Source organism: Haliotis rubra, unplaced genomic scaffold (genome assembly GCF_003918875.1).
Source record: "Haliotis rubra isolate DU_JTF1 unplaced genomic scaffold, ASM391887v1 Scf911, whole genome shotgun sequence".
Lineage (NCBI taxonomy): Eukaryota > Metazoa > Mollusca > Gastropoda > Lepetellida > Haliotidae > Haliotis > Haliotis rubra.
This window is the reverse complement of record NW_025767648.1, coordinates 205,850-219,132: the sequence shown is the minus strand read 5'-3', so window position 1 is coordinate 219,132 and position 13,283 is coordinate 205,850. Positions and strand designations below refer to the sequence as shown.

Genomic DNA, 13,283 nt, shown 5'->3' with positions numbered 1-13,283 from the left:
CAGAACCTTCTTTGTTTGTAGCCAATGAAAACCTGAGTAACCGATCGTTTGTGCTGAGGATCAGTTCGGTTTGACCAAGTGATGACACCGTGATGACCAAGTGATGACACCATGACTTGGTTGAATGTGACAATCATCAAACTTACATCGATTTAGTCATCATAACATCAACCACTGTTTAAATGCGAGTATGGTCTAATTAAGCTGGAATACTGTTTACTTCAGCATAAAAACATACAAACATAAGTCCAACATCTCAACTTACCCATGTGAAGCCGATGCATCCGATGGCATCAGACAGTACATCCCCAAGGATGGCAGGGTAGGAGTTGGCCGTGGGGTAGTAGGCATGGAACTGGGGACTGTGCCAGTGGGTCACCTGGAGACAGAGGACACACAACGGTTGATATACTGTACTAGTTGGTGAGTGAGTGAGTGAGTGAGTTTAGTTTAACGCCGCTTTTAGCAATCTTCCAGCAGTATTACAGCTGGGAACACCAGAAATGGACTTCACACATTGTACCCATGTGGGAAATCGAACCCAAGTCTTCAGCATTTCAAGCAAATGTTTTAACCACCAGGCTACCCCACTGCCCTTGTACAGTCATAGGGGCGGTGGGGTGGCCTAGTGGTTAAAGCGTTGGCTCGTCACGCCGAAGACCCGGGTTCGATTCCCCACATGGGCACAATGTGTTAAGCCCATTTCTGCTGTCCCCCGCCGTGATATTGCTGGAATATTGCTAAAAGCGGCGTAAAACTAAACTCAGTCAGTCAGTCAGTTGTACAATCATAGGACAGTCATAGGGCTTTACCTACAAAACTAGGAGTCCTCAGGAAAATTACAGATTTCAAAGGTCCTGACACAGGAAATATCAGGGTCCTGTACAAGTAATGAAGTAGTGCAATAAGGTGTAATGTAATATGAAGCATTATGTGTAAAAAATATGTTAATAACAGGAACGATATATTACTTGTCAAGAATTTGATACAATGAAAATAACTGAGTGGCACCAGGACACAATATATATTGTTTGTATCCATTCTATTTGTGTACTGGATGCACATTTCTGTGTAGCATAAAACCCTGATCTTAAATCAATAAGAACCAAAAATATGACATTTGAAATGCTGGATGCAAGGCATGAATATAGACCAGCAGAAACATATTGTCAGTGAGGCAGCTTATTCCAATTGTTACGGTTAAATAATCGCCGTGACAAAAGGTTTAAGAATCCCCTTTGAACCAGCAAAATAAAACAGGCAATTCTAAAATATTCAATAATATATTGCCCAAACAATGAGCACGCTACAATGAATCACAATACAGATGTCTAGTACAATGCAATTGCGTCACAAACCTAAAGTAATGGGTCACATATAAAATATCAACTCACCACAAGCCTTTATATTTAGTGAGATGAAGTTTGTTTACAAATGAGAGCAGTCAGGCACGAAGTGTCAGGGTCAGACGATGGCAATGTGACGAAGGACGAAGGCAAACAACGATGGACAACTTCAGTCAAAGATCCATGTAATTCCGTATGTTAGTCCGTGTGTCAGTCCTTGTGTGTCACACAACACAACAGCCAGCCTTTATATATACTGACACAGATTCTCGAACTTTCCAGCAAAGCATGGCTGTATCATTAAACACTTAGATCTTTCTCGAAACATGTTGAACATACGACACAACGATGTCAACACATAAACATCCGGTCAAGGAAGGTAACTCTGGAGCGCTATCATAAAGGCGTGCCGCTAAAATTATACTGTTGCCACTGAACATATATGACTCAAAATGTGACCCACAACCAACACTCAAAACTTTAAACATTGTGACTCATAATTATTATCACCTAACCAATGTCATTACAAATTACAAAATACACACTCTCGTAACACAATTACTTGAAGAATGCCTAAAGAAATCACTTTTATTATATTTTTCCTCATTTATAGATCAAGACATACCCTTCCCCACAGAGGACCCCACCTGCATACCTCCATATACACCCAAACTGAAGAACCCCACCTGCTAACCTCCATACACACCCAAACATTTTTATATGGATTTTAAGGAGTTATCGTGTCTCATAGGCCATAGGGCCAAGTGGTCTACATTTTTTATTGTGAATTTTATGGGATTTTAACATGTCAATTGTATGCCACGGGACACGTTAATAAACTATTTTTCTTCTTCTTTCTTCTTCTAATGATAGACCGCCTCCGTGGTGTAGTGGTTAGAGCGTCCGCCCGGAGAGCGGAAAGTCGCGGGTTCGATCCCCTGACCGCGTCATACCAAAAGACGTTAAAATATGGTACTTGTTGGTCCCTGCCTGGCGCTCGGCATTAATGGGTACAACAAGGACTGGTCGGCTCGGAGTCAGTATAATGTGTCTGAGTGGGGTATTCATGCTTAACTGCGGCATGGTATCTCAGTGGGCTAGCACTATAAAACCAGCTTAAGTCTGGGCTAGTACAAGCAGCCGCACATACACATACACACGCATGCACGTCGTCATATGAGCGAAATATTCTCAAGCACGACGTTAAACCCCATATCACCTCACCTCTTCTAATGATAAGTAAATGATATGAACTGTACAAGCTACATCATGGAAACTTGAAAATGATCTACAGGGCTCCAGATAATTTTTCAACATCAGGAGTACGTACTCCTTATTTTTGTAATATAGGAGTACTGGAAAATCTTAAGAGTACATTTCGAGTACTGAATGGAATTTAATGCAGTATCAGTAATCTTGTTTCATATATGCACCACAACATTGCTATTCTTGTGTAAACAGGTCAATAAACAATAAAATAATACATTTTCAGATAAATACGTCTGTAAATGATTCTGAGACCGTACCATTGCTGTGATGCGTATCTGCTACGTTTTCTAAATTATTTCCTACCGTATCATGCATATTTTTTAGCCGTACATACGTCGATACGTCCCTTAACTGGAGCCCTGGTACAAGGGGGATAAAGTTTAAAGATGCATGATATGTTTTCATTTGAAAATCTCCTCAACTGTTGTATCAGGCTTACAGATAAATGCAGTGCTTAATGTGCCAAGAATGTACATTGTCAGTGATAATGATAATTAGAAGATAAAGCTACTATGTTTTCAATTTTGTGGTCCTTTATCGTTGAGTTAAGACCGCTAAATGTAATTTAAAAAACGAAAGCGTTTACAAACAATAGGGTCAACGATTCATACGCGGTGAATCAGTCACTTTAATTAGTGAACCTTAAACTGTCATTTAAGTACGGTTTTGATGAGCTCTCAGCCAATCAGAATCAAGTATCACACATTGTCGTGCTAGAATGACCATTTAGTATCACATGTTATGTCCTTGATAAATGCTGGTGTCAAGATACAAATATTATATTCTAGTGAAATTTTGTGAAAATGCAGTGCTTAATATGCTGGACTAATCTATTATAAAAATAGGTATCAGCTTGAGGATTAGTTGTGCACTGAATCAGAAATGTTGTTTTAAGCTGTCTCAGATATTTGGCTGTGTAAGTTTTGGGAGGTTACCATACCTCCATCACTTGCCCAGTCTCCTCTAGTGGTGGTCTGATTAATTGAAATAATCGAAGATTGGTCGCAGTGACTAAACGACCAAGCAATCGAACATGTTTTCTCATAATCGAACGCAACCAATCTTGGAACACTTGTTTGCATGAACAATATTTTTCACAAGGTTACTTTTGTCTGTGTCATTAAATTTACATTTCATTAGCACAACAAGCTCGTTCCAAGTCATGATTGAATTTATCTTAAAGAATCCAGGAAATCTGTGTTCCTAACATACTAATAATCCTTTAAATATGCAAAATTTGCAAATGGATTTTGTTTAATTTGCAAAAAAACCCAAATTACTACATGTTTTTTCTTTATTTTTTACAAAGACAACAGGAACATTTGATAAATGACACTAACCAATTATTTTCGATGATTGATCGGTTGTAATGGACCAATCATCAATTATGAGATTTTAACCAATTCCCAACACTTAGTAAGTCTCCTCATCCCAATGGATACATTATCAGCTGTTCGTCTGCACTCACAGCTCCACACTCCACCCACATATTGATAAAAATCCCTGCAAACTATCGTCTCTTCCATTTGCAATAACTTGATTCAGCTAAGAGATAAGATTCAGTAAGTCAATGACACAGGGCCCAAGCAACATCAATATAACATATTTGACTAACATCACTTAACACAGATTTCAACCAGTGAAAACAAAACACTATCCCAATATGTAATGGCTCAGCTCAGATATGGATCTTATTGATTAGAGACAGATGGAAATCAGTAATTCTACATGTTTGCTATGATTTCTAAACATTTTATTGAGCCATCAAGCAATAATTATGTATTGATTTTCAATATTTCTTTATTTGTCAAGTTTCTTGTCAGGAACTGGATCAAAGACGAAGGTTTTATGGACTGATTGATTAGCCATGGTGCCAACATGGCAGAAAATATGGATCTGCGTTAAGAGACCGGAGAAATCCTATTGGAAACAATTTTTGGTGGCATTTCACACTAAAATAGAATAGTGCTGTGTATTTTGGTGAACGGTTTACTCCAAGTTAGTCTGTATGTTTCAGGAGGCCAAATAAAAACCTTGTGTTTGAAGTTTTGATTGATTTTTGTTAATCACTTCACTCAGTGAGTGAGTGAGTGAGTTTAGTTTTACGCCGCACTCCGCAATATCCCAGCTATATGGCGGCGGTCTGTAAATAATCGAGTCTGGACCAGACAATCCAGTGATCAACAGCATGACATCGATCTGCTTGACATGTGTCATCAGCCCGAAACTGACCACCCGATCCGTTTAGTCTCCTCTTCGACAAGCATTCACCTTTTATGGCAAGCACTTGGCTGCTGAAGACCTATTCTACCCCGGATCTTCACGGGTCCACTTCACTCAGCTATATTCAAGAAACATGATGGCGGTCTCTAAAAAACTGAGTCTGGACCAAACAATCCTCTATATGACATTAGTGTTTCAACTTACCAAGCTTATTCACTAAATATCGCTTGACTTCAAGGGTTCTTTTCAACTTAATATATTTTTTGAAAATGTGTTAAGTAGATGAGATGGGTTATTTCAAGTTTATCAAATTTGTTGGTCAAAATTCCTTTAGCAGCAATGATATTTGGGAACATCCAATTTTTACCAGCAGAAATCAACTGAGCGCTGCACACAATACTTGATGACGTCATCACTACATGTGTACATTTTCACAACACAACGTTTCGCGGATCATAAGTTATGCACGAAAAACGAACAACGATATTTAATCTCAAAACGTGTGACATCCTAGGTGTCTGCTAACTTATGGCACATCACTGCATGTGTTTGAATGACAGCTGTGGTGAAAAACATTCAGATTACACATAACCTGAAAAGATTTACCAGTGAAGATTTGGGTTAGAATTGATCTTCAGTAACCCACGCTTGTCATAAGACGCGACTAACGGCATCAGGTGGTCAGATTCGCTGACTTGGTTGACACTTCATCTTATCCAATTGCGTTAGATCAATGCTCATGCTGTTGATCACTGGATTGTCTGGTCCAGACTCGATTATTTACAGAACGCCGAAATATAGCTGGAATATTGCTGAGAGTGGAGCAAAACTAAACTCACTCACTCACTCACTGAAAGGATTTGTTTGGCTTGACAGGGGCCACCACAAATGGGCTTCAGTTTCTCCGAACAATGGGGCTCGATTGTACATACCTCAAACTGCCAAGCTTATTGAGCCCAGTGAACAGATCTATGAAAATATTTGCACACACCAATCAGTAACCCAATGAACACACTTATCCTGGGATGATAATTGTAATACCTATTGTCATGATAACCCAACTGATAACCCCGCCATGATCACATGTTGGAAATATATACCAATACCTATCTTTGCATGATAACCCAATGAAAACCATTATCCTGGCAGAATAATAGATTTAATCTATTTCTCTTACCATGACTGACTTTTCTGGAATATTTGTACTTTTCTGGATAACCCATTGTTATGTCTTTTCTGACATGGTAATTCATTGTACATATCTATCCAGACATGATAACCCACCGTAATACCTATCTCAACATGATAACCCATGGCAATATTGATAACCCTATGTAGAACCATACTGACATGATAACCCATCGTAACACAACCCTGATAGCCCTGTGTAAATACCATACTGACATAAGCAACTATAATATCTATTCTGACATGATAACCCATTGTACATTCCATTCTGACATGATAACCAATAGTATATGCCATAATGGTATAATGACCCATTGCACATGTCATGATGACATGGTAACCCATTCTACCTAATTATCCTAGCAAGATAACTCACTGTATATACCATAATAAGATGATAACCCATTGTACATACCATTCTGACATGATAACCCATTGTATATACCAAACTGATATGATAATACATTGCACATGTCATGCAAACATGGTAATCCATTGTACCTAATTATCCTGGCAAGAGAACCCACTGTTTATACCATAATAAGATGATAACCCATTTCATGTACCATTCTGACATAACCCATTGTATATACAATACTGATATGATAACCCACTGCACATGTCATACTGACATGGTAACCCATTGTACCTAATTATCCTGGTAACCGTTCTGGCACGATAATCAATCATACATACCATACTGGTGTAATACCCATTGAACATACCGCATTGACATACCATGTTGATATGATAACCCACTGAACTACCATTTTGACATAACCTATTAAACATACCATTTTTGACATGATAACCTATCAAACATACCATTTTGACATGATAACCGATTGAACATATCATAATGACATGATAACCCATTGAACAAACCATATTGATAACCCATTAAATATACCATGTTGATATGATAACCCACTGAACTACCATTTTGACATGATAACCTATCAAACAAACCATATTCATATGATGACCTATTGAACATATCATTTTGACACGATTACCCATCATGTATACCATGCAGATATGCAACCACATTGTAACATCTATTCTGACATAGGTACCCATTCATCCAGTGATAACCCAACGTATAAATCTAGTCTCGCATGATAACCCAAAGCGTGCATCAGCATTTGCAGATATAAATACTTGAAACACATACCCTATAAAGATCCGGGTTAAAACTGATCTTCACCAACCCATGCTTGTCGTAAGAGGCGACTAACGGGATCGGGTAGTCAGACTCGTTGACTTGGTAAGCACATGTCATCAGTTCCCAATTGCGTGGATCGATGTTCATGATGTTGATCACTGGATTTGGCTTGTCCAGACTCGATTATTTACAGACAACCGAAATATAGCTGGAATACTGCTGAGTGCGGCGTAAAACAACAACCAACCAACCAACCACTGAAACACCAGTGTCATAGTGCAGTCTTGCCTATCCATGCAGCCATAACACCACACAATAATTAAATTTCGAAGAACCACTTTGGAATACATACCCCTGGCATAATAACACGTTCTATGTCTTTAAATAAGTCCTCCCATTTCTCGGGACTCTCTGGAGCCTCGTCTGGAACAAGCTCCCGCAGGTAACCAGGGCTCACTTCCGGGAACGGACGACGTTTCCGGATTGTTTCCAAGTAGTCGGCAACATAGTCGATCATCTCGCGACCTCGCTTTCGGAACTCCTCGGCGTCCATTTTCTGTCGGAGGTAATTTCTGCCGAGAGATCAATACAAAATTATAGACATTAGGTATATATATGCCACGCTACTCTGCACTAGATCATGCAAGATGGGCCTAAACTGTACATAAACTGTTGTATTTACTCCCCAAAGAGATATTTATTATCACACTTACAAAATAACCAACGCGACAAAACCATCTGTTTCTTCGTTCTGAACGATTTTCCTAAATATATTTGGATACTTTATAATTGTGGTCCATATTTCGACCAAATATGTTTATTAAGATCAGTTATGAACTCCCTGGTTGATGCGCTGCTAAGTCAGGATTTGTTTGTATTGGGTTCGAATCCCAGATTCGACCGAATAACCGTTTGCCAGTCCGAGACATACAAGCAATCGTAGCAGTACAAAAAGGGCAAAAGTTGACCCGAAGGTCACACTGTCTGGAATTAGTAGTAGGAACCGACCCTAAGGGGCCGTTCATAATTTATGGCTAGGGGGGTGAAGATAATTTTTTGGAGAAGCATATACAATGTGAATGACCCCCCGCTCCCCCCACCCCTATAATCTATCTACAAAATAAGTGAAACACATAAAGTCATGTGACTATAACCTTCTAGCGCCTAACAGGCAGCTTAGGTTATCCGGGGTAATAAGAATCAGATTCTAAAAAGAGGGGCGAGCAATCACTTGGTATTTGGAAACGTGCGCTATAGAAGATGACTTATTATTATTATATTATCATTATATCATGAACAAAATCAATGACCACCCCTTCCCCTTCCCATAATTTCTAAGCATAATTTTAAACATATATTTATGTACAAAATTGCTGACCCCCTAGCACGTGTGAACAAAATTGCTGACCGCCCGAACAAAATTGCTTAACGCACACGCACACACACACACACACACAAAAAACAAACACACACACACCCTGAATATCATCATCATCATCATCATCATCATCATTATCTCTCTCTCTCTCTCTCTCAGGCTTTCAAACATTCAATAAAATATAACATCCGGCCATATGGCCTATGAGACACAGGGCACTATATTATATCTAAAACAGATAGTAGTAAATAAAATATCACAGCTTTGTAAGCAGCAATGGAGTCTGGTATATATATTTTATTACATGACTACAAACTGCGTTTGCGTATGGTTACGGTGAAGAAAGAGTGTTATTATTTGTGTGTCACATAGATACCTTAAGACACTTAATATAAAATATAACATCTGGCCTATGAGACACAAGCCACTACATTCTACCTAAAACAGATAGTAGTGAATAGAATATTACAATTCTATAAGCAACAGTGAAGTGTGGTATATTTAATTACATGACTACAAAGTGTGTTTACCAGGGCTCCAGATAACTTTTGGGGGTGCGAGTGTACTTACACATCATATTGCAAGTGGAGGTGTACTGAGAATTTTGAAGGAGTACTGGCATGTTTTGTGTGAGCGAGTTGATGTGGTTTGTCTGGACGATTCATCGATCACTATTTCCAACCATGTATTTGTATTTGAAGACGCGTGAGAAATAACTGCGCGACTGTGTGATGCGCGAAATGCCAGGTCCGACTGGATATAAATAGGAACAGTGTAGTTTTTAGCCAATCGAAAAATAGTGACGCATATCGTTGCATGGCAACGCAAGGGATTCCTACTGTCGGGGTTTCCTTATGTGTCAAATCGTGTTTCGCAAAAGAAACTTAACAAGTATTTATCCGAAATAGATTTCCATTAGCACGATACGCACGGAAAAAATGTTAGACGTACGAAGGTATTTATGTGCGTACACGATACGCTTGAAATCTTATATTGTGTCGTAGCCCTGGTTTACGTCTATTAAACATTTTAGTAACTAATGCAGCTAAGGGTTTTATTAATTTAACATTACCTAGCATATATGCGGCCTGTCAGAAGGTGGCAAAAGAGTGAAAAAGGGTTAATATTTAATACATTTTCCCACAAGTCATATCGTGTGGACAGCTGACCAAAAAGTGAACTTCGTTTTTTTCATTTTCCCAGTTACCTCTCTGGTGTTGATTACTGATTCTAGCACGACAGTGTGTGATACTCGATTCTGATTGGCTGAGAGCTCATCAAAACCGTACTTAACTGACAGTTTATGGACCGCTAATTAAAGTGACCGATTCACCGCGTATGAATACAACGAACTCGTTGACCCTATTGTTTGTAAACAAACATGTCGGACATCGGCAATTTCTATCTCGGCAGCATCTTTGGTGTTTTTGAAGTAAAAAGCGAATGGTTTGAAGAAGAATTTCTTGACCCTAATCCCAGTGAAGAAACTACGAAGCTGGAAAATCCGTCAGCAGCGCAAAAGCGGCAGTATATTCAAAGCGGGTCCAGATCTACGTGTGTTGACGTCGACAACACACGTCGGCCCACACGTCCTAACCGTAATGCCCAGTCCTTCCACTTCCACTGTCCATGTATCCCACATAAAACGTGGCATGTCAGGTCTTTTCCAAATTGGGAATAGTAGGGTGGTTATCAACAATATTATTTCCGTGAATAAAGTTAGCGGCGACTAAACTTAACGAGTTCACGGCTTGCATTTGGGCGAGTCGATTGTTATACAGTAGGGGAGATCAATAATTTGCTTGAGAAAAATCAAATAATTGTACTTGCTCACAGTATAAACTGTATTGTTTATGTATGCTACTTATTACAAATACAAGCATACTGGTTCCTGAAATATAGCATACGTGCATGCGTGTGTATGTGTAGGTGCGGCTGCTTGTACTAGCCCGGACTTAAGCTGGTTTTATAGTGCTAGCCCACTGAGATACCATGCCGCAGTGAAGCATGAATACCCCACTCAGACACATTATACTGACTCCGAGCCGACCAGTCCTTGTTGTACCCATTAATGCCCAGCGCCAGGCAGGGACCAACAAGTACAATATTTTAACGTCTTTTGGTATGACGCGGTCGGGGATCGAACCCGCGACCTTCCGCTCTCCGGGCGGACGCTCTAGCCACTACACCACGGAGGCGGTCATGCAAAACAATTCATACTTATGTCTGAGGAATATACACTATATCCTGTCAAGCAATCCGCTCATACAGGCGCTATCTCATCCCCAAAGACTTTTCTTTATGTCAGAGTAACTACATGTACATCGTGCCAAAGGATTCACGCCTATGTCATGCCGAAAAACCCACTGTGAATGCCGCAGGTATATATACTATATCAAACCAGGTAAAACACGATTATGTCCAAGGTATTGACCGTATGTGAGATGCTATAGCACACCACGCAACCCACGTCATGTCGGAGGTACAGTACAACCAGGAATTATTGAGAATTTAAAGATTGTAATTTTTTTAAAATTTTCACTCATTTCTCACGCATTAAATGTGAATATTAGCAGAACATGACTCCAAGTTCAAAGACAGGTGAACAGTTAGTATTTTGTCAAGTCAGCAAAGGCAGCAATGCAGGCTTTAATGCGAAGGGGCATACTACTGATCAAAGAAGTTAGAAAGTCGTGGTCCATGCTGTCCCAATATCGGACCACCTCTTCTTTCATTTCAGCAATATTTGTCAGATTTGTCTTATTGACACTTTCCTTCTTAAGTCCCCAAACATTTTCTATTGGATTTACGTCAGGGCTATAGCTTGGCCAATCTAATAATGTCATATTTTGGGTCCGAAACCAGGCCTTTGAATGCTTTGAACGATGTTTTGGGTCGTTGTCCTGCTGGAAAATCCAAAACTTTCCATAGAACACGTGAGCAGATGGAAGTTAATGTCGCTCGAGAATATCTGTGTACCGTTCACTGTTCATATTCCCTTCAAATACATAGAGGGGCGTTGCCCCTAACACAGATATGCCACCCCACACGTTAAATTTCGGACTGTACTTTGGGCGCTGATACAAAGGTTTTTCAGTTTGTTTGGTCCAGAATTTCAGTGTATTAGGAAACAGCCACACAGAACTTTCAGCTGAGAAAGTCACATTGTCCCAGTTAAAATTTCTATGCTGTAAGCACCAGTTCAACCTTTGCTCCTTTTGTTCAGGTTTCATGATCGGTGATGGAATTCCTCGACTTTTCCGCCAACCCATTGCATGCAGCTCAGTTCTAATTGTCTCCTTACAGACAGCCGCAGTTCCTCTATCAATCATATCCAGCCTTAAGTTTTCTCAACTCCTTCGTTTGTTTTTAGAAACAAGAATACCAAGCCGCTTCCTGTCACCGACAGTCAATTTTCTGGACCTACCTTTGCCTCCCTGGTGCTCAAAGCCATATCCATTTGCAATATTTTTCAAAACACGATAAACAGTGGGCAAAGGGATGTCTGTCTTCTTGAAATCACTTTAGCTGATGTGATGTCCTTGTTATAATACTCTCAAATCAACTTCCGCTTCTCTAAATCATAAATACTGAGGATCACTGAAGTAAACAAGTAAACAAAGGGGGGTAACTCTGCACAAACTAATGAAAAAGGATTAACGGAGTTGTCTCTCTTGAATGAAACCAAGCATTTGATAGCTGGTCAAGGTTGTTTATGCTAGAAATCCAATTAAACATATTCCTAAAATTCTCAATAATTTCTGTTCATACTATAAAAGATCAATACATGTTTTACTTTTTAGAGCAGGTATACACAGGCTGGACCGCCAGCCTTACCACGTTTAGCACGGGCAACCGCGTACTCAACCTCCGCCAATGTTTTCGGTCTATCTAGGTCACTGGTGTCAAACGCCCGATCACTCGCCACGTGACCGTTGTTCATTTCATCCCGAACACACACACACACACAGCCATAAATTATGAACGGTCCCTAAACAGGGTTTTACCGCGATTCACAAACACGGGGACCCATAATTATTAGTTTTAAGGGTCCTTCCAGGCAATGCGAGGGTAATGTGAAGAAACGGTGTAGAGAACGGTGTGTTATGATAATTTGTTTAATGCCTGGAATGAATTAATGATCATATAGACTGATGGGTGAAATGATGCAAGTAACTGCTCTGAAAGTAACAACCAAACACTTAGTCATAGATGTGTTGTAGCTACAGTGCATAATATTGTGCATCCCTCTGTGCTCAGTGAATTTATTTTCTGCGTCCATTCTCTTCATCTGTTCGTACCGAACGCACAATTTGCGCGTCGCTTAAAACCCTGTCCTAACCAATATATTCTGTAGTAAGGGGCGACTTATATATCGGTTGGACACATTCAGTGTCTTTTTGTGTCATGAATCGGTGCTCAGAATATCAACCACTGGATTGGTCCAGACTCCAAACTGGATCGGCTTTTCACAGGTAAAATATTCCCAGAGCGCAGCATATGTTATATTTGGGATGTGATTCTAGTACTTTTTGGGGTTGAGTCCCATCCGGGATTCGAACCCAAACAAAAAAGTACTAGAATTTGTTCTTTACTAAGAAAGTGTAATCCCAAATATAACATATGTCGCATTTGACCGCATTGTAAATGGCATTGTGAAATCATTCCCAATGTGGCGTTAAACAACAAATAGTAATTTCACCCAGACACTAAC

The 13,283-nt window shown here is 39.7% G+C and overlaps 1 protein-coding gene across 1 annotated transcript in view; it reads right to left on the bottom strand.

Annotated features, from left to right (window-relative positions):
- LOC124264174 (aromatic-L-amino-acid decarboxylase-like) overlaps positions 1-13,283 on the bottom strand; it is a 44,165-nt gene that overhangs the window by 21,904 nt on the left and 8,978 nt on the right. Inside the window, exons 2-3 of the mRNA XM_046698914.1 lie at positions 7,544-7,763; positions 266-379 (exon numbers count right to left, since the gene is read on the bottom strand). Of these exons, the coding sequence (XP_046554870.1) occupies positions 266-379; positions 7,544-7,744 (315 nt within the window). The 5' untranslated portion in view covers positions 7,745-7,763. The remainder of the gene's footprint in view (positions 1-265; positions 380-7,543; positions 7,764-13,283) is intronic.